The following is a 26,153-nucleotide window of genomic DNA, read 5'->3' on the forward strand; positions in this document are numbered from 1 at the left end:
TTACCTGAAAATTGCAGAGAAGCCCAGGGAACCCAAAAGGTTCCTCGGAACCCTTATTGAAAAACACTGCCTTAGGCCTCGTCCATACAAGGACAGGCCGTGCTGAGGTGTGCGGACGCTCAGCGCTGAGCCCCTGCATCCTCAATGAGGATGCCTTGAGAGGGGGCTCGCGCGAGCGTGCGGAGGAGTTGGAGGTTTCAGCCGAGCGCCAAGCTGTTTTTCAGCGCACTGTCGGCTGAAAACCTCCAATGAGAGTGGGGCTGCGTCAACGTCACGGCGCCGTGACGTCGACGTCAGTGCGTCGCGGGCGATTGGCCCAGCGACGTCACTGCCCCGCCTCCCTCAGTCTCCCCCCACCTCCGATCGCGGACGCTGGCTCGCCTGTATGTGCGTGGAATCGCACAGCTTCTGCAGGCGAGCCTCAGCGTCAGCGCGGTGCAGCCCGGCTCCCCACCTCTATGGCCCGGGCCTTAGACGATCTGGGATTGTGCAATCATGAAGGACTAATGCAACAAGGAAGAGGGTTTTATAACTCCTGTATGATTTAGTGCAGGGACAAATCTACTTAATTTCCTCTGTGGCAATAAAGTGCAGCTACTGACATGTTCACAGAACTTGTTACCAGGTATATAGCCAATTTACAGAGTAGAGATTCTAAATTCAAATATAATTTAGCCTTCAAAAGGTGATGCTTGGATTTTGAATAGATACAATGTATCATAATACAACCAGCAAATAAGGGATTTCATCTAATTCTAAAAGGTTTTATCAAGCTGTCATGCGCGAACAACTTAATTCAATCTGCACCCCTTCAGTGTACATCTGCGTCGCCCCAAAGGCAGACAGCTTTTGGCGCAGAAAAAGGGTGTGAGCCGTTTGCTGATGTTAAAGCTGCTCTATTTCAATCTGAAACTCACCAGCCCTTTTATCCCCTGTACCCAATTTTCCAACTATCTGTCCATGAAATGTTTGATTATTTGTGCTGTTAAATAAATCACAATTTTCTTTGATATTTGTTCTGAGTATACTTGAGTGCTGAGTTGGGACGCTTTTCTTTTCATTGTTATATTACTTCTAGTCCCTAGCACCGTTAGTGGTTATTATATTACTAATTTAAGTACTCATTATTTGCTTAGTCTGTTGCAGGCAGTTTGTCTTGTTTTAATAAAAAATATATATATATATATATATATATATATATATATATATATATATATATATATATATATATATATATATATATATATATATATATATATATATATATATATATATAATATATATATGTAACGGTGTTTCTGGCCCGGCCTGACCCACCCAATCTCACATTGGCCCCTGTGGTCTAACCGGACCCCATTACAGTGTGAATATGCCTGATGGTGCACCTGCTGGCTACAGGACTCCTGAGTCTCCCGCATGATGGTGTGTGGGGAGAACCCGTCAGACAGGCAGCTGAGGTAGTGTGCTGAGTCTCACCTAGTTCCAGTGCAGCGCCTCCACCTCACCAGGGTCCCTGCGTCCGCAAGGGGATGATCCTGGCGAGGAACTCCTCCGTGGTGCTCCTCTCTGTACACTCATTCCAGATAGATACACGAGAGGGTTTCTGGCTGAACTCATCTTTATTGACACGGTGGGCATAGCTGCCCTCCACAAGGAGTATCTTCAGCCGCTCATCTCGCCAGTGCTCCCTTTAGTTAGGTATGTCACCCAGATCAGGGATTCACTTATTCCCGCAGGAATCACTGTCCTGTGCCAGGTCCCTGGACACAGCCTCCCATGGAGTTACTATAACATAACTGACACTCTGATAGAACTTGAACTCCTTCCTCAGCTCTGACAAGAACTGGAACTCCTTTCACTGCAGAACAACTACTAACAACTTTAGAACACTGTGCTGTGCCTTATGTAAGCTTCTGAGGCTGACACATCTCTGACATCACTAACCATGGAGTCAGAGCATGTGACCAGTCCCAGCCATACACAGAGCACCCCACCAGGGTGTGAGGGGAAACCTCCATAATTACTGCTGGCATGCCCACACTTACCAGGCCTTACTGCCAACAGGAGAGATGACTGTAGGCATTTTACATGACCGCTACATATATATATATATATATATATATATACAGTGGTCGACAAATCAGCAAAAAATCTACTCGCCGAACAAAAAAATCTAGTCGCCACCTATTACCACACGTGTGCTGCTTGGGCCAATAGAAGCTTGCCACAATGTTAAATCCACTCGCCCGGGGCGTGCAAATGTATAGGTTTGTCGAACACTGTGTGTGTGTATATATGTGTGTGTGTGTGTGTGTGTCAAAAGGAGTGCTAGTGGGCGTGGCTAAATGTATACAACAAAAAACAGACAAAGATGCCCAAAGCTACTTCCAATGTGACAAAAATACACAGTGCAATACCTATATATTCTCTTGAAAAAAGGGTCATTTAGTTTAACCCTTTGGCCAAAGCATCTTAAGCCTGCGGCCACTCTCTGTTAACGCTTCAGAATTACCCAAGGCACGATAAATGTGTTAAGCAAATGGTGCAAGCATCACCATTTGGTTCAATAGAGCTGCATGTCAATGGGAGCAATAACGTCTGCTACATGTGTGTGAATTTATGGAGTAGATTACATTATGGTTAAGACAATATTTTTGTAATCTGAAATGGATCTGGGAACATGTTGAAGACTTGTGTCTAGTAAATTGAACAACAATACCTATAATCGAAAATTGACAATAGCAACATGCACAGGGTTCTAACCCCACCATATATACGGTTACAGAGATGTATTGAGTAGCTTTATGATACACATCCTCCGGTGAGTCAAAATCAATATAAAAGTAGATCACATAAAAAAAACGATTCCGTTTCTTTCAAAGATGGTCTTTCTATTGAATTCCTTTACCTTGCATAATAGAAAAAGGTCTTTGATTTATTTTTGAAGACTAGAATAAAACAAGCTTTGTTTTCAGGTCTGGTGAAAATGGATTCCTTTATTCATATAAAAAAAAAAAAAAAAAAAAAAAAACAACCTTATTTAGCATATTACTTCAACACAGTTATAGAACTTAACCCCATCTCTCCCCCAAAGTACAGATATAATGATGTGGCATTGTATTTGGGTCCCCATTATCACGCTCAAAAAAACAATGTAGACAGACAATTGCATTGGAGCCCATTGAAATGAACAATAAATTAATTATAATATATGTTGTACATTCCTTCTGCTTAAAGGAAAGCAATGATCTCATGAAATGTTAGGGGATACCTTTTCTTACACGTGGTAAATAAACAACCTTAAACTAATGTAATATACTCAAGTTAGTTATATTTACAAGAGATTATTTATCTATACACTATGCCCATGCTTTTTTTCTGTCCAGGATTATTAATGGGGCCCTGAATATAGCCAATACAGATCTAATAGCAGCACGATCAACATTTCAATTCTATTTAACTTCTGGACAAAATAGAACAAATTTTATTTTAAACAATTGGCTGCTTACAATACTTACATTCATTTTCTTGCATTAGAATAGATTTGCGCTATTAGTTTCAACTTCAGGTTAACATCTTTTAGCACCTACTAAGAAATACAAAAGGTATAGGCACATTTTTACGAAGAGGTGCTCTGTCATTAACTTCAATGGGCCGGAAAGGGTCTCCTGGAGCTGTAAGGTGTCTTATGGCAAAGCACCATGCAGCAATATGGGCCTATGGGTTCCATGCACCAAGTGCCGGTACGGGTCATCACACCTGTTCCAGAGTTGACGCCAAATGAAGTCAATAGGAGTGAACGCCAGAACCGGTGCCATAACACGTACAGGCACTTTATCCTTGTGCCCATTAGTATCTTTTGACGCAACCAAAAGGGGGGAGGAGGAAATGTCTCTTTTGAAACAAATCACAATTTGGGGATATAATCTGCAATTCAAAACGGATCATAGTAATGTTTCTGGGTACGTTATGCAGACAGAAGGCTCTACATACGTACGCTCCAAAATCCAATGTTCTCCTACATTGCTTTATAAATATTGCATTTGCTGTATATCTCGTATGAACAGGTCATTAAAATGCCAGAAATGGCATCCACAGACTGCCAATGATATAACTAACTTTAAACTCTTGAGGTTTATTTAAGGCATGCAATAAGCTGTAATAAACTAACAGTCACGTCTTAATGCATGGCTACCTTATGGGTAATGGAGCATGTTAAAAAAAAAGTCAACATCTCCAATACTGCACACTAAACACGCATGATTGGAAGATGTCAACTGTGGTGAAAAATAAATGTAAAAAAGTTCCCATTTACACATTGGCCCACTGTCTGTGCTTAGATATAAACTGCTCTCAACTGGTTCAGGGTTGATCCTACGGAATTGGATTACGGACATCGACACCTAGCCAGCGAAAACACCAAGAGCGCTCATTCAAAAAAATGTACAGATTGTGTGTTGCTTTGTCTTCAGGGAATTGACATTATCCCTTGAGCTAAAATGATATACCCAAGGTCTAGTATGTATCTGAGCTTTTTCAATTGTTGATTACATGTTCATGCATCACACTGGAATAGTCTGTCTACCCACATCTTCAAGAGTCAATGAAGCCACCAACTCAGTTCACAAGCAAACACAATACTTGGCACCTTTGCTGCCAAAAGGCACCATTCAATACATTGCCTCGCAAGGCATGGCTGGGCTTTTGAACAGATAAAGGGTTAAATCAATAGGAATTTAAAAGCAAAAACAAAAATAATTAAGAACATCTGCCCACTAGACAGACAACGCATGGGTGTTTTTATTGGTCTACATCTACATGCTTGAAATTGAGGGGATATCTTAGATTCCTTCATGTGCATATTCATTACTATTTATGCTTCATATCACGTGCATTGGCCTTTTGACCACTTAACTGTATTTACAGTATAAACATGGTAGTGGCAAGATGTTCTATACATAATCGGACATCTGTACATACATAAACTTGGGCGAAACCTTAGTAGTAGGGTTAAATTACACTCTGCATAAGCTAAAAACAAAGTAGTGCACAACCATACCCCCCATCTATAAGGGGATAGATATTCACAAGGGTCTCGCTTAGGAGCATCAAATGCCGGTACAGCTTTGCACACCTGACCCAGCATTAATTCCTATTCAAATCAATTGGAGTTAACGTTGGGAGCGGTTGCGCTTACTCACACCGGCGATTACTAAGATCAGAGTTGCTAAATTAGACAGATTCAATCTACCGCTATAGAGACTTCCATCTTTTCACTCATGATTCTTCCCATTTCAAGAGAGCTTCTGTGGCAACCTTACACGTCCTGCAGGTTCAGTCTGCAAATAAATGGCGAGCGGAAAGAACCCATGTATAAATATCCATCATGCTCATGAGCCTCACTGATGAAGGTCACCACCTCTCCATTGGGATCGTGAAAACTTCTCTTGTAAGAACCCTTCTCGCCAAGCTCCACAACTAGGCTGTATCTGGGAACAAACTGCATCACCGTATCAGGACTCAACAGCTAAAAGTGACATAAAACACACAAACATTTAATTACATGAGACTACCTTGCTTGGTACACAACTTCAACAAGAACATGTTATAAAAAATAAAAAAAACTATTTCGCTATTTCTTCTCTGCAAGAGAGAGACAGCGACAGCTATCGTATCAAACACCAGGCAAAGAAACCAAAATACATTTTTTACCCCATTGCAGCGGTGAAGGGCCTCCTGACAGCGAAGGGATTCATGAACACTACTGCACTTCAGCCCCTCTGATAAGTCCAGTGTCATGAATTACATCATAAATCCAATGTGGCTACATCCGGATTCTTGTGATGTGTGGAGCCTGCCCTTAATGCAAAGTATCTCCAGAAGCAGTACAGATGTAGTAGCAAAGTTAATTGTAAAAGAATTAGCGGCTTTTTAGATGATGTATGCGCATGATAAGTCATGTTAGTATTGCCCCACTGCGTTTAAAGCATTTTACGTAAAATGTTAAATCCTGATGGCTATACAAGTTACGTAAATTGTTGTGTAACGACCTTTCAGAGGACTCTACACAATTTGTCAGCCGCAAGTGCTTTTAGAGACCATACCGAGAAGAATAGTTTACAGAGTTATGTAGGCATAAGTGTAGGGCTTGAGTAGTGGTTGGGTTAGGGTTATATATTGGTTTTAAATTTCGCAGGAAGTTTAAGTGAGAACTTTTTTCATTGTGCCGACTCGGCGTTCAGTAAACGTGTTGCTGCATTTCCAGGGCTTAAATAAACGGGCTACATTTGCAGAAGATTTGTCAATGTTACTCACTCACCTTAAATATTATGTTTCTAATCCACGGTTTATCTGATAAGAAATCAACCATGGAAAATCCAGGATTAGGTCTCACGGCCGACATAGCAACCCAGTATCCTCCTGAGCTACTTAGACGAATGTTATCTGGAAAACCTGGCATGTTCTCTACAAACATGTCTACTCCGCCTTTGGTAAGGCCAGACACATAATACCTGCATATAAGAAGATTTAAAAAAAAAAAAAAAAACTACATGAAAAACCAAGAACAATATACAGTACTGTTGTAAAAATGTTAGTTTGTAGTGCTTTATTTAGATATTCTGCAAAACATAATTCATGGAGAATAACCCAAATTGGGAGAATATTAAACATTGGGAGATAAATGGTCCCACCCTGAAGAAACAGACAGGACTGCAGTTCAACTTTTATAGATCAACGTTAAGTGGGAATGTAGTGGGTCATATTGTTATATTACGCTGCTAGAGAAAGGTTTCAAGGCAATTTTCTTTTTGGTGGGTATTGAAGTAGGGAAGAAATGGAGCGCGACAGATCGTGAAGGGAAGAGAGTTCCAGGGAAGGGGGCAGTATGAGACAGATTTGAGTTGGGACAGAGAGTAGAGGCGGCAGCGAGCAGGTACATAGCAAGAGATTAAAGGAGAGATTTAATGAAGGGCAGGAGTGTGAAAAGCATTGAAGTACAGCAGCTCTATGCAGAAAACATTGTATAACTGTGTGCAGTACATAAAAGTACGGTAAGTAACTTAAATTATTTTTTTTTTTATATATATCCATAGCTTGACACTGGTATACAAGTATTTATTTCAGTTACTTACTAAAGGCTTTGCATGTGAAAGATTGAGGAACTGGAACAAAAAAGTATATGTATGTATGTATGTATGTATGTATGTACACAGACAGACATAAGTCTAGACACTGGTTAGTAACAGGAAGGTAAATAAAGTAAGATATTATAGCACTCCTGGAAGCACAAAAACATTTGTATAAATAGCGGTGGTCCCATGGTCAAACATGCTGCTGTCCAGAGTGCAATATCAAGGGACTTATCCAGGAGGTAGTGCCTCTGCTCCACCCGGTGTTTCTTTCTCTCTCAGTGTTCATTATCTACCCCTGTATCCGTGCCTTTGACCATCGGTCAATCTAGGTTGAGTGGGTTATATTTCTCTTTGTTTTGCTGTCCAGAACATCAAGATTGCATGCGAGAAAAGCCAGACACGTTCAGATTTTAAAGAAGAAAAAAAAGGTTTAATCAGCCATATTCGACTGACATTTCAACTGACACAGCAGCCTCTCTCGGAATTGGGATGTTATAGAAAGGCGCGGTGTCAGCGGAAATGTTGGTCGAATATGACCGATTAAACCAGTCTTTTTCAACCAGGGTTCCTAGGAAGCCTTGGGTTCCCGGGGCGTCCCTAAAGGGTTCCCTGTAATTTTCTGGTCATTTGACAATTGTATCAAATACAGAAGTATTTATAATGCATCTGATCACAGAGTTGCTATTAGAGGGTTGGGGGTTCCTCAGAATTTCACTTAGGGTACCTTAACCAAAAAAAGGTTGGAAACCACTGGATTAAACCTTCTTTGTAACACAGAGGTATATTACCATACATTTAAGCCTTTGTTATGCAAGGGTTAATTGAAAAACAGAATGCCTGTGATATTACAGCTATTACTCAGCAAGTTTGAAAAACCGGTTCTGCATGAAAAGAAAAATGAATAATTTACCTGATGCTTGCATTGCTCAATTATACCATACACATTTGTTTACATGTCTGGCAGAGGCATATGAACCAAATACAGAGAGCAGAGCACATATGTACCTCCTTACACGTGCCATTGTTGTTTCTGCCACAAGCAAGAAATCTTCTGCAGGGGACAGCTGAACTCCATTTGGGAACCTCAATCCACCCATCAAAACCTTCACTTCCTTTGTTCTGGTATCGTATTCGAGCAAGCTACAGGTAAAGATAATGGTAGGATTAACTTAATCCTATTGCTGTCATATGTCACTGAATGGTAAAGGCTTTATTGCCATCAGAAAACATTCAAATAAAAGAGTTTTCAGCTGATCCCACTGTATTACAAAAGGGAAGAAGCTACACGATGTAGTTTAAAAAAAGGACACAAAAGTGAATTAAGTACAGTGGCATATTGTATTGGAAATCGGACAAGTATAAGTATTTCTAAATCCTTTGAACCATTTGTTTACTGTGGAAATGTAAAATGTCAGGGTTTTTACAATCATTACCAAATATCTAGTGATAAAACAGTCAGCCCTCAACGCCACAGGAATTGTTCTGTTTGCTCTTCGTGTGTCTTTATTTGCAATGTCATTCTAATGTTATCATTGGTCAAACAGAAACATAAATAGCAAATCTGCTTTAATCCAGACTTCCAAGGGAAATGCATAACAAGTTTTTTCAGACAATTTGATTCTTTTGACACACTACATTGGACAGACCTTTAAAAAAGGGACACTCAGTCCCACTTTTAAGGTGAGGGAGAGGGGTGGGTGACCTTTCTCAGTAGAATTGGCTTCCTTAGAAAGATTCATCCCCCGCTCGTGTCTTATTTGTATCTTGTGAAAAAGTAATATGTAGCGCTTCTGGTCAGGAGCACTCGATTGAAGCTACTTAGGTTTATCTGTTTGTCAAAAGAACAGCACAAAGATAACAATTTTGATGACTTGCAATGATGTGGATGTTCGGGATGAAACAAACACCCAGTGTCATCCCAAATAACAGTTAATTACGTTTTGTAAAACATGCCTTCCCCATGCAATGTTGAGCGTAAATATTTATTTTAAATAGTACTCGTCTGATTTTATTTTTAAAGTGTCAATCAGCTACATTTAACCTATTAAATATGTCCCTATCCTTGGTTCACTTTTGTACCGGTAGGACAGCTGCTTTAAAAAGAGTGCGTGCAATATTTGCCCTGTTTTAGCAGCAGAAGCATACCTATTCTACAACAGAAGACCTCCATACCAAGAAATATGTTGCCTGTCAATTTCATGGCTCCCTGCACTCTATAGTCAATGTGCCAATGATCAACAGCATATGAAAGCCCTAATCAGTGGGTTCCATCTGTAAGCCCATCGTCAAGTGGTCTCCCTTTGGCTCAGGTCAAAGGAAAATACAAAAACAGGAGTGACCGTGGCTTTAATGTAACATTCCTGCTTTAAAACAGCCCTGGTTTCTATTCACCATAAAAGAAATAAATGCCTCTTCTCCATTTACCATTGCAGAGCCCCCGTTTGACCGATTGTAGCACAGCTAACCGTTCACATTCTGTGCCGGAATTCTGGCGAGATCAGTTGCTGAAACCCTGGGTGGGTTTTAAATGGTGGCTGCCATTCACACCCATTAACACAACAGGGGTTGCCATGGGAACAGCGGATGCCAGTGAACTAATAGACCAGTGAAACATCAGCAAAATAAAAGGATTGTGAAAAGAATTAAAGGCTAGAAATAGATCAGCCCCCATGTGAACCATCAGGTTATGTTGAGACTTCGTTATTGTGTGTGAGGGATAACCGCTTTAACTAAACTCAGCATGTCACTTCCTCTTGTAATGTGACACTGACAGTTTGTAGAATGAACAAGTTACCCTAACGTTTCCATGCAAATAAAATGGTTAGCAGAGGACAATGCTTAGCCAACAAGAATAAGAGTCTGCACTCCACCAAATCTCTAAAAGTTTGTTTAGATCAATAAATAGAAGAGTACAAAATAGAAAATAAGCATAAATATACACACTTTTTTTTTTTTTTTTAAAGGGTCGACGCCTGAGAAATCCTAAATGTTTTAGGATACAACCCTTTGTCAAGAGATTACCTCTCTTTTTACTGACAGTGTTTTTTTCTCCATACACTTTTCTTTGCTTTATATTTTTGGTTCTTGTTTGGGGGACCTTTGAGTCATTGCACCCTCCATCTCTGATTATTTATTAATACTGTTAACAAAACACAGAAACCCAGCAAGAATATATCTAATATATCTAATATATCTAATATATATATATCAAAATGGAGTGCTATTGAGCGTGGCATATGTATATAACAGACGACAGAGAAGCCCAATGGCTACATCCAACATGACAGAAATACACAGTAAAATACTTATATATTCTCTTGAAATAGGGTCATTTAGTTTAACCCTTTGGCCAAAGCATTGTAAGCTTGCGAGCCACGACAAGACAGACACCTGTTCGCAAGTCCTAACACTACCAGATAAAATACTAATATACCTCTATTAGGATTAAAAAGCTTGCTGGGGTTCTGTGTTTTGTTAACCCATTCTCAGCTGTTTCAGCTGTTGGAGGTTGGTGGCTCCTCCTTCCCAGGTTTTATGCCCGCCCCTCCCCACTTCCCTAGTTTGCAAGTCCCTCATTCTGCTGGATATAGACCCACTGTAGTCTTTCTCCCTCCTAATAGAGGTAAGTGACAGAGGAGGAGAGCGGGCACAAAGCAGGGAGTTTGCACACCCCTGTTCTACACTATTGTTTCATACATTTTAAACACTCCCTGTATTACACGCGGGGAAGATGAACAAAAAGAGCATTCTTTGGGGGTGGACGTTAATGGGACCCGCAATGTCAATCTGCATAAATATGATGAACGTATTCACTTTGTGGCAGATTTACTACAAAAACAATCAAATTAGAGCTTTCAGAGCCTTATTGTCTTGGAAAAAAAATCATTGAATAAACATTGTAATGAAAACATCTTTATTCACTAAAGTGCAATAGTCATTCATTGTTGACACCAGTGTATGGTCATTTGCAGTACTGGCCAACTTGCCTTGCCTTGTGTCAACATGAAAATTATTGCGAGCTTTTGTACTCAAATTTTGAAATTGCACTTCCTTCATACAGATGTAGCAAGACATCCTGTCCCCAGCACCGCAGCCGCAAAAGCAAACAGCGAGGGGGACAGCATCTGCCGCGATCATGTAATCAATGGAGTCCTGATGTTACCGACCAAATGCAACTAGCTATGCAGACTGTGTATTGGACCACTCGGGAAACAAAATCGATCTAACATGGAAGAATATATAACCACGATCTACTACGTCAATAAGATTAGTGACATGTACTCATGTTCTTTTTTTTTTTTTCCCACTGATCAATACGAACCTTTGTTTTTCCTTTTCTACAGACTTACACTGGCTAATGTAATCTAATTAGTTAATAGTAAAGAGTGGATGATAGGCTCCACCCTGTGACGACACATGGAACCTCAAGACAGGGGGTATAAGGGTGAGTCCCCAGTCTTCACTGTGGCACGCACGCCCGGCGGGGGGGGGGCAGCGAGTGCACAGCGCTACACCGCGATCGGCGGTCTGAGGGAAGGTTTGCGACGGGAGGGGGTTCGGCGGTGGGTTTGCGGGGGCGTAGCCATGACATCCCCCGGCTGGTTCGCCCTCATTGGCTGAACAGCCGGCGGGGGCGTGGCCACGCCTCCGTCGCAAACGCTAATCTCAAATTCCCCTGCCTGCCTGAAAACCTGTCGCGCACCGCTGGGGAAAGGTGCGCGACAAGGTAGGAACTGGGACCGGCCTGACTGGGGGGGCGGGGCTTGATTGCACAGTGCACGCCGAGGCGTGCGCTGTAGTAGTTACTGGGACCGCAGCCTAAGAGTCAGAGGGAATATTCTGGAAGGTTAGGTTCCAGAAGGAGAGTAGAAGTCTGGGGGAGTAGAGGCTGGAGGAAAGTCCCCCCCAAGTAAAGAATAGCTTTGGCCCCCCTGTTTACTGTATTTTAGTTAGGGTCAGTACCGCAACAGATCTATGCAGGTCCAAGAGACGGAATGCAGGCAGGCCACAGAGAGCTGCATAGATAGGGCTCTAGAATATATGGGGATCAGCCCTACAAGCGGAGTGTATAGCCCCTGAGAAAGTAGCAGTAACCTGTCTGGAAAGGAGTGTAAGACTAAACTCTACAGGACAGGATCTCAGAAAGGGACCAGAAATAGCAGGATCACATGGATAAATGCTAACCAAATGAAACAAGGGGGGGCCTAGTCAAATACATGTATTCCTATCAGTAACACATGTATGCACCTCCCAGGAGTGTTAAAAGAACGCTCCCGGGGAAGGTCTATGTATAGTGTGATACAGTATGGATGAAACAAGGCCATCTCAATCTTATTGTAAATCTGAATGCAGCGTTCATGAATAAAGATTGAAGTTGTACTATACAAACTCCTGGCACCCATCGTTTCCATCGCACGGCCGACCACAGCCAGCACCCTGAGACAAGATAAATCTATGCTGATGTTTAATACACAACTACACCAATGTAACCTCCCTAAGCAGCCGGGCAGGGTGGGTTACAATACTATTTGTGGCATTTTGTGTCGGATATTTTGATTTTATTGTGTTATTAGGGTAGGTTTTTTTTAATGGATATCTCATTGTGTAAAATAAATGATATTTTGAGCGCACCGTTGTGGAACCGTGTTCTTTCTCCCTGAGATTTTACATTTGTGCATACATCTGAATCTGACCCATCATATAACCCTGTTATTTGAACGATAAACGGGAGGTAAATACAAAAATTTGCTTACAAATTGGGACATTATAAAAATGTTAAACATTTTTAGAATAATCTCCGGTAACCGAAAGTGTTACGCTCCTAACACAAACATCCATACAACACGCAGGAAAAACAAAATGGCGCAGCAGCGGCATCGAAAAATGCAATTGTCTTAGGAACCAGCTAAAAATAGAATGGTTCAGCCCTGCACATATTTTTCAGCATATGCTGCCAGGATAGCAGCGTGGATATCTGTTTTTTCAGGGGATTATTGTGCAATTTGTGGTTAAGGCATTATCCTGTACACCCTGTTAACTATTTCAATGATAAATCAATGTATTTATTGGAGTCCTGCGTGTCCATGTGATATTTTTTCATTCTGCTCTGGAATTGTAGCTATATTTTGGAAATACTTGCCGCCCATCATCTGTGCCCTCCATAGCCAAATAGGGGTAATCCCGTCGCTGCCATTTACTGCTGGAATCTGTAAAGTAGATCTTTCTACCATCGTGGGTCACGGCGAGATCGTTTACAAAGGACATTATCTTTCCCTGGACTGGCACCTTGGAAGACACGAGCATTTCCACTGCACCTAAACCAAAAATCAACAAAATGTTGCGTTAACAGAATTCCATTTACATTTAATCATCTATTATTTTTTTACATCATTATGATAATACGTCACAATATCACGATTACTAGATAATATACCTGTAACGGGATTAACTTCAAATATTCCTTGGTAAGCATCTGCTATGAACAATGTACCATTTGGGCCAACCCGGATACCCAGGGGTCTTCCGCAGTTAGGCTCGTTTTCCCGGGTTCCTGTGTTAAGAATAAACATACATTCAAATACACAGAATTAAAGCAGAATAAAATAAGTAAGGCGTGGTACAGTACGATATCACTATCAGATTGGATAGGAGATCAAAAAAACCTGAGAGAGTTTAAATCTGGTAAAGCTTTAAATTGGTTACGTTTTTATCTGTTTTGTAACACTTTAGGCATGTTCTTGTTTGTCTGTATGGGAACCAACTGTGAATGACAGACCTAATCCCTTTTACTGTCAGAACTTGCAATTTTCAGTGTCTTAAGCTCTGACCTCGACAGACACTTCAAGCCTCATACTTGCAGATATTGTATTATATTGGTGAGATTCTGTGACAAGTCAAAGCAATTTACTGTTGTTAAGTCCCTGAGTAGCTGCACAATGGGCCGATGTTCTGTGCTTTGTAAAACAGCACTTTTCAATCATGTATAACTTGCAACTGTTTTATCTACAGATCACAGCTTGATCTGATCTTTCAGAAAAATCACCTCCGGCAATGTCTTGTTCAAGCATGTGTGGTATAGTGGGGTGGATAGGGATACACATTCTAGGTGTGCTACATCGGAGATGTACAAACGGATCCTGTTTAAATGTAAATGATCTGCTTAATACCGATCAAATCTAATGTCCTTCCCCTCAAATACTTTATGTAGATTAGTTTTAGGTTGCGATACCTTTTAATGAACCAACATGGTCTCTTTAGATGTCAACTTTGAATTACAAACATTTCTCGTGTAATGCCTTGGGTTCGAAGCTCTTGTAGAAGGAAGTCTACCTCCATCTTCATATACTTTATTCACAAAGGAAGGTTTTGAGATAGTGCATTCCAATAGCAGAAACTTGCTTACCACAAGGGGATTTGCCAAGCCTCGCTACCGTGTGGATATTGCCATCTTCCAGCTTCAGAATCTGCCCATCAGCTGTGCCAGTGAATAAGACATCTAAAGAGGAGTGATGGCAGAGGTACAAATAACACATTCATATCAAGGAAGATTGGCCTTTACATCATAGAAACAAATGTCAAAACCTTGCTCTGTCCCATATATAATGTAAAGATTGGACAATGAGAAAGTAAACAAAAAAAAAAAAAGGAGGCAAGGAAACAAAAAGGGTACCATGCCAGCCGGAAGGATACCAACAAGTAGTTGGGTAAAGAGAAAGCCTTCCCTGGTGTTACGATAACGTATCAGGTCAACACAGGACTTTCCAAGTACACGTTTAAACACGTTTCCATAGATCCAAATACATCTGATAATTTGACTGGTAGTTTGTTCAGAGTACATGGTAAAATAGAGTGAAATACCCTGCTAACAAGGGTCATTGCAGCAGACAACTAAACATGCTGAAGAGGACCATATAGACTGAAAAGGGGCATCTTGTGTATCCACATAGTATTACCTCATTTATAGTTGGATAAAACCTTTAAACAAAAGCTTTCAGTTTACCATCTCAGGGTTTCTTTGTTTTCTTACACGGAACAGAAGCCATCATGAAAAACTAATAAATTACACACATTATTTAAATATCATCTGCAGCATTCAAAGCCCAAATATTATTTTGTAGTTTGGCGACAATTATGTAGAAAAGTATACATTTACCCAGTAAAGTTGTACAAACATGTCAGAGAATTTGAAGTGCCTATTACATCCAAGAATCATTGGTTTGTTTCCTATTAATGCTACTCAGGGGCACGAGAGACTGGTTGAAACAAGAGGGGTTATTCATTAAACTGCAATACTTGTCCCGTTCGGCAGTATCACTTAATGAGTAACCCCCCAAAATATCAGGTGGTTTGCTGTTAGACAGCATTTGAGTTGCTTTGCTATAGTGCAGCCTACTGTACTAATTATCAAAATGTGGCTGTATAAAATAAAGTGAACGAGACAAGCATGGTATAAACACCTACACACCCACATAGGGAGCCACGTACGGTATTATGTACAGACGTGCACTGATAAAACGCACCATAGAAGCTTGAACCACACGATAACTACAGACACTCACTGCCACGGCCGCTTCAAAAAGTACGGGCTTCTTGAAATTTAGATTTATGCAGTTGCATTCCCCAATCGCCTCAGAGTTTGTAACAAATTGTAATATTTATACAGATCACGAAGAGTATTAAAAGCATAACAAGATTTCATATATATTTAATAAAGGAGAACCTACCTCCAATGTTTGCAATAGATTCTGGCCCTACAAGCTGTCCTTCATACAGCCTCTCAGCTTTTCTCAATTTAAGATTCACCTCCAGAACGCCAGTCATAAGAGGAGGTACCTGCAAGCTAGAAAAAAAAAAAAAAAAGGGGGGGGGGGTTTCAAAACGGTTTCAGTAGAATTTTCACAGTCTTAGGTGTTGATGATGTAGGTCACTGACAACTCTATTTACTCCGAGGAAACAAACCATAGTCTAAAGCGGGGGAGCGCAAACTGGGGGGTGTGACATTTTTAAAGGGGGGGCATGGTGCTTACAGAGGCCCCGCACTCTTCCCCAAAGCATTTAAATGAAATGCCGGGGGAGCGCGCAAGGCTTCTGTATGTCACTTACCTTGTCTCCGCCGGCTTCTGGTGACGCATCACCACAGCTATGCAATGTCACATGGCGTCATGACATCAGAAAATGCCGGAGAACAGGTAGGGGGAGGGGCGACAGGGGGGCACAGACAAAAAAAAAGTTTACGCACCCCTGGTCTAAAGCAAAAGTGCCTGTGTTAATTCGATTTATTCTTCATAAGGTAAAGCTACCTAGGAGTTCTTGTGCTACAAATGATGCAAAGTACAGTTAATTTACTTATGCCTGTGGTGTCTAACTCCATTCCTCAGAAGTATCAACAAGGCAAAAGGTTCCAAGGCACATCACCACCAATAATAAGCACTAAAGCAACAACTTAATCTTATACAGGAGTTATGCTGTCCTATTTCTAGCCCATGAAAAGAACAGTGACATAACTGGCTTGTGCCATCTTGAACCATCAGTTGTCACGGATGCTGGTTCAACCCACCCACCACCATTTTCCAAGAATGAACATGTATTTACATCACAGGTTTCCCACTGTGAAGTAGAAAGACGGGTCTAAAAAACAGTTTGTACCTTCCACCGACTGAAAAGGGAAAAAATAAATCTGTCCTTGCACTTGCAGGCTCCCAAATGCACTATGAATGTGTGATATGGAAAGGTGTATTTGTTACTATCCGCTGGATAGTGTTATCCATTCTTGTGGAAATCACATACTGCGCAGAACCAACTTTTAGACAGGGATTGTAAATGCAGGACTAAAGCCTGGGATAGCAGGTTCAGCCGCGCTCCTGCTCTGCCTCGCCTGCTCAAAATGGTGCTTTTTCCTGTCCTTGCAGGCGAGGCAGTGAGCGCGCTCTGGGGGCGGGGCGGAGGCGTGTCAGGAGGCGGAGCGGGAGGCGGGGCTAGTCCCTCGCTCCCATTGGATGTGAGCGGTCACGTGACCGCTCCTCCGCTTCCCCGAACGGCAAATTTGAAACTTGCCTGTCTCGGCAAAGTTTCTGAGCCTCCGCACGCATGCGGAAGGGGATACTATAGCCGCGCTGATGACAGATGCAGGGGGTTAGTGCATCTGCTCAGCGCGGCTCAGCGAGGCTGAACCTACTATGTCCCAGGCCTTATTCAGAAACTGGGCTCCTAAAGAGCAATATCATTATTTTAGTAATCCTTTTAAATAACCAATTTATTCAGTGTCTCTTTGTGCTTAAGATATTAGAACGCATGGAGACATGTTGCAATTTGTCTATCACTTTTATGCGCCTTTCTTTATCTAGCCTTAAAAGCCGGACTACAAAAAGGGCAAACATACGTTGCACAGAATATAACACACTTGCTTTTGTGTGCAGCTAGTAATGACACATCTAAAGGAAGTGTGAATATTACAGTTATTCTTAACTTGCAGTAACGCAAGAGGTGGGATGAGGTATTACGCGTCACAGAAAATGTACAATGGTGACCATATTTAAGAAGCCCTGCAGTTTGTTTATTTATTTTTTACATGGATACTCTCTGGTTGTGGAAATTGCTAGAGATTTTCTTTGCTTCAAAAAGGGGCAGGGTGGTGATTGTCAGACTTGTAACTTACTGCTCTCAGGTCTCCCTGTCTCACAACTTTCTCCTGTGCACTCTATTCTATCAGCAGCATTTTGGATAATTTCTTCCACAATAGTCTCTGCTTATCTCATTAAACCCCTCTCTTGGAGTCCCATCAAGTTTCGGATCACCTACAAAGTTCTCCTCCTTACCCTCAAGGTTTTACACTAATCTGCTCCTCCCTACATATCAGATTTGATCTCTCGTTATGCCCCTGCTCCTCTCCTGCGCTCTGCCCACAATGGTCTCCTCTCCACTCCTTTCACCCTCTACTGCTCTCTCACCCTAAATCCCTTTCCCTCATTGCCCCTTACCTGTTGAACTTCCTCACCCTCAGTATACGCCAAGCCCCTTTTTTCCCCACCTTTAAGAAAACCCTTAAAACTCCCCTCTTAAATTAAGCTTTTCATTAGTCTGATCTCGTGGCTACTGTCACCTACAAACCATTGTGGCCAATCACTGGTATCTACTGCACTTCTTCCCTAAACCGCTGTCTCTGTAATTCTCCAAACATACCACTTAGGCCAGGAGCACACACAGCGCCGCGTGGCTGCATGCGCGCCTCCGTCTGCTGGGCGATGAGTGAACATCCCCAGCAGACGGAATGATACGCGAGCGGGCGGGGGGAGCGGATCGAGGGAGGTGAGAATTTAACAGACACCAAAGTGCCATTTAATGTGCAATAGAGCCTTCCAAAGTTTAGTGTCAGGACATGGTGAAGCACGTTGGATACTATTAAAAAGTAGCAACTAAAGGTAACTATGCAGAGCAATTTGACGCATAATGAACCATTCACACATTACATGTCCCCCGTCCCACTACCGAGTCTCAATTTCAGCAGCCAATTTGACTGGCTGCTGAAACTGACGTCGCGCTGCTGCAGCCTGGAATCACAGTTTCAAAAGACTCCAGCTACAGCAGCAGCGACGACGCCGGGCTTCGCAGCCAATGGTAGTTTCAACAATGAACACTACCATTGGCCGCCAGGGGTTGGGTGACTGACGCGCACGAACACTAGCGCGTGCACACGTCGCGTAGCGCCGTGTGTGCTCGAGCCCTTAGATTGTAAGATCCCCGGGACAGGGATTTCCTTTCCTATGGTCTGATTGTGATTGTTACACTTATTATGTTATAATTCCCTGTATTAGATTGTAGCTTTTATAAAGGGCCGTGTATAGCGGTGGAAGCTATATAAAGACATACTGTACATACATGTTCACTCTACCCCAGTGACAAGGTGATCATGATTTTAGATACCCACTCCATGCCCGACTGTCAATTCTGAAAGTGAGCAATAAAGAAGAAATAAAGGCCCTTTTAAAAAAAGATTTGTATTTATTTTTTAAGTGCCACTGCAAAGTATCAACCTATTAAACACATCACTGGTTATGGTTCAATTTGGTCTTATGTGGGACTGCTCCTTTGAGTAAATTCACAAGTCTGCAGCACACAATCCTGTTCTAGGAACTTAAGTATAATACAAAATATTCCAGATATGGTAATGTTTTATGCACATTACACTTTCTAACTTCCACTACTCATTTGCAGACACAAAAAAAGTTTTAGTCTGCTTTACTGCTAACCTGCTATCAACAAAAAAAGCCGTGAACAGAAAGACCCTGAAGATGCATGTGCTGTGTTACATGTCTCCGACCTTGATCCCTAATAAAACTAGGTTTATTTCTGTACAGCGTTACAAAATATATTTTACACGGTACATGGTGCTCTGTGAAGACATTATTCTGCACGGTTGCATGCACACGTCAAATAAAATAAACCTACTGCAGTTGAAAAAGACGTATTCAAGTTTAAACAAGACATTAGATTATACTGTTGGTTACAGTGCAAATACTGCAATAGATAATATTTTATGACACTGATCTACCCCACCCTACTTTACTGCAACATTATAGCCAAGAGTTCCCTTATGAGAGCTCTCAACTTGTCGTTCCAAAAAACCCTTGTTGGCAATATCCGACCTTACTAGTCAAACTTGACTGTACTTGGTTTTAGGTATAATATTACAGTTGTTTTTCATCCTATTAGGTACCGCTCATACTGTTGTATTCTGTAATCCAACTAAAAGTTGCAGACTAACCTCAAACTATGATGAGGTAACCTTTACCTTCTAGTCATTCGTATTCCCATAGCCTAGCAGAAGTGAAGACTTGAGTATAACATGACCAAGTTCCCATATTTTTTCAGAGCACTCATTAGAAGACAGTCAGACAGGCTGGTTGTCAGACTAAGGCAGCGCTTATAGTGCCGGCGACGCGACGTCACCCGAAAACAAATGCATTTTTGCCACCGTGTGCGCTTATAATAAGCGCGACTGCGACAAAGCGACAGGGCGACGCAATTTGTGATAGCCGTAATTATTTCCTTTTTCAGGGGCTGTCGCCACATATGACAGCCCCTGAACCAATCAGGAGCCTGGTCTCCCGCGACGCCGCTGCAAAGCGAAATACAACTTTCGCTTGCGGCGACGGGTGACATCACGCCGCCGGCACTATATGCGCGGCCTAAGGCTGCGTCCATAGAGGGTACAGCCGTGCGGAGGCTGAGGGAAAGCGGGTGTTTTCCCTGGCCTTAGTACGCGCCGTCCGGGGGCGTGTCTATGGGCGGGCCAGTGACGTCACTGAGCCGGTTCGCCCTCATTGGGCCAACCGCTCACGTGACCACCCTATCGTGCGAGAAATCAGTTTTGACTAATTTCACGCGCCCCCTCCCTCTTCTTCGCGCACGCACGCTGTATAGACGCGATCACTGCCTTTAGGCAGTCTGATCGCTCAGCTTGCGGACGCGTCCGCGCGGCCTGCCCCTGTATGGACGCAGCCTACGGGAAGATGGTTTATTGGAAACATTGCTAGTCACATTATATAACAGACTTCCATTTTACTGATCAGCATAACAAATACAAGTATTTATGGGGGTTGGGGGAAGGTGGATTTAGCAATTAAAAGGCAATCCCATAAACTTGGCAACTTTGATCAAAACATCAATATCACTAAAATAATCAATACATGCTCTGAAGTGTCCAACTAATCTGATTGCTATTTAAGCTATAAATAAGCACACACACAACATAGTCTGGTGTGACAACTGTGCAACTTACCTTAAGTATTGTGGTTCTATTGGACTCTCAAGAAGACAGATTGCTGCCATAGATGGGATGAGCACGGACAGCGCCAGGAAGATGAAGGTAGCACAGAATATTTTTCCACTGTAAGTGCTGCAACACAAAAGGTACACATACAAATTACAGACAAGACTAATCAATGTCCCAAAAAGCTTGCAATCTGGTCGAATCAAGTAACTGTCCCAAGGTCATACAGATTTGGGGGGAGATTTAGAAAATGGCGGTCCAGGCCATGCTGGAATGGCATTGCATGTGACACCACATTTAAACCAAGTCATGATTGTTGAATGTAAACTGTGTTGCTGTACGGTGAATATACTGTAGCATATACGTAGATGGGTGTTAATGTGCCACTTTAATAACATTTAACATGCTGTCGCAGGTCACAGGTTAACATAATAGGGTCCGCAATACAATTATTATACAAGTACTATAACGTGCTCTGTTTATTTCCAGCAGCAATGCAGGGTATAACTTATTTTTTCATTTTACCTGGACCCACGGTTCCAGAGCAGCTAGTCCAGGGTGGACCAGGGGCCCACCAGGCACATTGGGAAAACAATATGGGTGCCAAGGTCAGGGTTCAGGGCTCCAGCGGCCTTATTGGTGATTCTGGTTGCCATATTTGTAAAAAAATAAATTGTATGTCTAACCTGGCGCACACACAAAAAAAAAAAAAAAACTACAAATATCTCCATGTATGTTTACAGCCTAAATACTTTTTTTAATGGGTCCAATGATTATTTCTAAACTCACTTCCGTCCAAACTCAAAAGTATGGTAAGTGGCGCAGTTTAAATTGAGCAACCATTAGACATGCCCAAGCATGGTTATTGGTAGGAATCCATGTTAAGGAAAAAAATAAAATCACATTAACATGTTATTGAAGGACCCATGTTATCCCAGTACTACAATGGAGTCTCACTAATGAAAACCAGAATTACTCCACTAATGAACATTGTTACACAGCAACAGAGCAGTTACAATAAAGTTCAAGCAGCCAAGTAACACGTTTCCTACTGTACAATTTGTTTCAGGATTTAAGTTCTAGCTTGTAAAAAGGTCAGACCTAAAGCTTAACGGCAGACCAAATAACGTGGGGTTTCAAAAGATTTTGTCATTATGGATTAATTTGATTCTCAGAAATTGCCCCGAATATAGTACGGCTTCGCACATAATACGACTCTAAAGTTTTGAAGGTGTTCTACATGAAAAATAAAAGGTGTTAGGCTGCTCATATAAAGCAAATACATTTTTCGGAAAAAACATAGCACTATATTCAGGCTAATACATCAATAAAGATAAGTAAGTTAGGCTGAGTCCCCGCATGCTACTGCAGCGCCCGCTGTGGCGGACGCTGCAGGGACGAGAGCCCTCCCCTCAATGGCGCTGGGCCCGCTGCGGCGAGAGTTTCTCCTGGAGAGCAGGACTCGCGACGGAGCGCTAGGCCACGCCCCCCGGCAGTTCAGCCAATGAGGGCGAACCTGCCGGGTGATGTCATGGCCGCGCCCCCGCCCCCCCCCCCCTCCCCGGTCTCTCTTCCTGCAGCTCACTGCAGACCGGGGAATCGGCTGCATGCGCCGCCAGCCTCGCGGGCGCAAGTGCAGAGGAGGCACTGGGGCCTCAGCCTAAAGTTCCAGTAATCAAAACTCATTGCGTCATCTCTCTCTCTATAGCAATACAAATTTTTAGAACAGGAAACTGTTGGAGAATTTCACAATACAATTTGAATGACAAAATCTGTAAAAACTGGGTGGGGGGGGGGGGTGTTCATCCCTGTAAAGGGGAGTATATTTATAACCTATATACATGTCACAGGTACTACTACTGTGAACGCTATGTACATTAATGGTGCTATATAAATAAAGACAAGAGTGTGCTTGTTTAATATGTATATCTTTAATATGGTTATAAGCTACAGAAATGTACTATGAATATTCCTAAACTTTTACTCCCAAATGTGACCGTGTGTCACAAAGGACATGGTGCCCATTATTAAATTATGGGGACTTTGTTCTAGCACAATTCTGAAGACAAAACTGGCACAAATAAACACCATTTTCATCTTGCAATGTGAATGTATTAAGCAGCTTGTGATTCGGGAACTGTTAGATGAGGAGTTACAAGACCCACATATTATGTTTCAAATATCAATAACGAGATGTATCACAAATGATTGTTGACACCGTCGCCTAAAGTGCTGTAGTTCGTTGCTCTAAAAATCTGTACCAGATGTAAGAAACTATTTCTTACACGTGATCAAACTAGTGCGTCAAAACACACTTCCACTGCGCCAAACTTGCTATAGAACACTGCCCCCTTTGAAATATAAACTTAGATTGTAAGCTCTTTGGAGCAGTGACTCCTTTTTCATAATGTTACTTTTATGTCTCAAGCGCTTATTCCAATTATGTGTGTTATATTATTATGGCACGTGAATTATTGCTGTGAAGCGCTATGTACACGTTTGGCGCTATATAAAGAAAGATATACATAGGAAATAATTTACTGCAGAATACGATATTTTTTTTACATGAAATGCACTTTACACCAAATCAACCCATGAATTCAATCCTAAAGTCTTCATTTTGTAATAAAAGCAGAAAAAAATATGTTTTGCTAACAAGAGCCTTTACTAGAAATGAACACCCCTTGTGTTCCACTAACAAGCAGAGATAACCCCCCCCCCCCCCCCCTTCTCCTCTCTCCCATCTCCCCCACCAAGGTCCCATTCCCCAGCAGTGATCCCCTCCCCAGGGATCCCCTCTCCAGTCCCACATGGGTCCTATTAAACGTAAAGATCATTCACCAGCCAGCGCCTCCCCTCTCATCCCTTCCAGAGAGCCAGCCCCTCTCCCTCCTCCCCAGTCTCAGTTAGCGCCTGCTGCCTGCGCCCTCACCTGCTGCTCTTAGTTTCCTGGACCAAAGTCTCGTCGGTGATAACCTGCGGCCGGATCGGCCTCCGCTGGCGCAGCCCCTCTCCCTCCTCCATCCTCACGCAGCGACCGGTCACACTGAGCACTCACTCCAAGGGCAGCGGCAGCGAATAGGGGGAGGGCCACGTCGCCACGACTCAGCCAATAGAAAGAGAAACGTCACTGCCGCCAGCCAATGGGAAGAGAAGACCGTATGCACACTGCGGCCCAGCCAATAGGGAGAGACGTGGTCTGAGGTCAGCTGCAACCGCAACAAGCTGAAGCGAAAGCTGAACTGACCCAGAAAGCACCAGACCTCTGACCAGGGGGGATACCCAAAAGCTCCAACCAAAAATGTATTCACGCTTCACATGTGTTCCCCTTGCATTAATTAATGAATGATATATATATATATAGAGAGAGAGATAGCAAATGAGCACACAGTAATATTTCCATTTGCTATATATATATACTAGCTGATATACCTGGCGTTGCCCGGGATGTAAATGCGTAATAGGTAGTATTATTTATAAATGGAGGAACAATAGATTGAGTATTTGTTGGAAAGGTTGGATAATAATGTTGAAAAGAAAGATGGAAGAAAATGTAATACGATGTTGTATAAAAATGGTTTATTGTAAACACACCACAGTACAATGTATATTTTGGCGACATAAGTGATGTAAAAATGTGAGGCGTGTGTCCTGCTAGGGTGTGAGCGTGTGAGGCGGCAGGTGGGTGTTCAGTACGGGTGGCGCGTGGGTAGTGAGTGCTGGCTGTGGGTCGGGGTCCTGCTAGGGTGTGAGGCGGCGGGTGTGTGGCGAGTGCGGGTGACAGCTGGTCAGTGATGTTGTTGCGTAGGGGCAGGAGGCGGCAGGTGTGTGTCGAGTGTGTGGGGTGGGTGAGAGGCGGCGGGTGTGTGTCGAGTGTGGCGGGTGTCTGTTGAGTGCATCCGGCGGCTGTGTGGCGCAGGGGTGTGAGCGGTGGGCGGGTGAAAGGCAGAAGTGCGGGTGGGCAAAAGGTAGAGGCGGGAGGGCGTCCGAAAGGTGTTGAAGGAGGGGAGGTGAAGGGGGGGTGATGGGAGGCGGAGGGGAGGTGAAGGGGGGGTGAGGGGAGGCGGGGGGGGCGAGGGGAGGCGGAGGGGTGGTGAGGGAAGGTGAAGGGGGGGTGGAGGGGAAGGGGGGTGAGGGGGGAGGTGAAGGGGAGGTGAGGGGGGGTGAGGGGAGGTGAAGGGGGGGAGGTGAAGGGGGGTGGGGGGTGACGGGAGGTGAAGGGGGAGGTGACGGGAGGTGAAGGGGGAGGGGAAGTGGAGGGGAGGGGGAGGTGAAATGGAGAGTAGGAGGGGAAGGGGGGGGGAGGAAGGGAAGTGGGGTGGGGGGGTGCGGGAGGTAAGTGACAATTAATGTATCATGTGGCCGCTTGCTCCCCCTTCCCCCAGTGTCTGCCGGTCATCTGTCCCCCCCCCCCTCGAAACCTTGCGTCTGTCCCCCCCCCCACGAAACCTTCCGTCTGTCCCCCCCCCCCCGAAACCTTCCATCTGTCCCCCCCCCGAAACGTTCCGCCTGTTGTGGGCCACTCCCTCACCCGTCCGCCTGCTCGCTCCCTCAGCCGTCCGCCTGTTCGCTCACTCACCCGTCCGGCCGCTGCCTCACCCATCCGGCCGCTCCCTCACCCGTCCGGCCGCTCCCACGTGGATGTGAGGCGGGAGGCAGCGTGTTGTGGCCGCTCCCCCGCTGTGTCCCGGGCACTCGCTCCGCTCCCCCGCTGACTGTAGCGGCGCCGGGGTGTGAGCTTGGGGGGGGGGTGTGAGTGTATGAGTGTTTGAGTGTGTGTGTGTGTGACCTTTGGCCCGTCACTCCGCCTCAGGCCAATGAGAGGTGTGCGGGGGCGGGCGGGCCAAGGGAGCCATCTCATTGGCCTGAGGCGGAGTGACAGGCCAAAGATCCAATGCGATTTCCTCTAGGGACACAGGGAGACACATACAGACACATAGAGACACAGACACATACGACGGTTTGACAAATATATATATATACAGTGTTCGACAATCCTATACATTTACTCGCGGGTGGATTTAACCCCCGGGCGTGTAAATATTGGCCCAAGCAGCACACGTGTTTTTTTTAAATTTCCCCCGTTCGCGCTCAATTTTCCCTGCTTGCGCTGAAAAATAAATAAATAAAAAAACTCCCCCTGCCTGACCGCTGATTGGCCCGCGCTCCCAGGCTTTGTGGGCGCGCGGCCAGGCTCTATATGAGCCCGCCCCCAACGAGCGGCCATTCTTTCTGCCCGGACATCAAAAGTA

At 43.5% G+C, this 26,153-nt stretch overlaps 1 protein-coding gene across 1 annotated transcript; it reads right to left on the minus strand.

Annotated features, from left to right (window-relative positions):
* Window positions 1–2,964: 2,964 nt before the first annotated feature.
* On the minus strand, window positions 2,965–23,992 carry APMAP (adipocyte plasma membrane associated protein). The gene is made up of 9 exons (XM_075596299.1): window positions 23,834–23,992; window positions 20,911–21,027; window positions 15,857–15,972; window positions 14,536–14,628; window positions 13,567–13,683; window positions 13,273–13,447; window positions 8,139–8,273; window positions 6,320–6,512; window positions 2,965–5,527 (listed from the first exon to the last, which is right to left on the minus strand). Exons 1-9 carry the CDS (start codon window positions 23,923–23,925, stop codon window positions 5,318–5,320), a joined length of 1,248 nt encoding a protein of 415 aa, XP_075452414.1. The 5' UTR covers window positions 23,926–23,992; the 3' UTR covers window positions 2,965–5,317.
* Between the last annotated feature and the right edge of the window lie 2,161 nt (window positions 23,993–26,153).

This window comes from Ascaphus truei, chromosome 4 (genome assembly GCF_040206685.1).
Source record: "Ascaphus truei isolate aAscTru1 chromosome 4, aAscTru1.hap1, whole genome shotgun sequence".
Taxonomy (NCBI): Eukaryota; Metazoa; Chordata; class Amphibia; order Anura; family Ascaphidae; genus Ascaphus; species Ascaphus truei.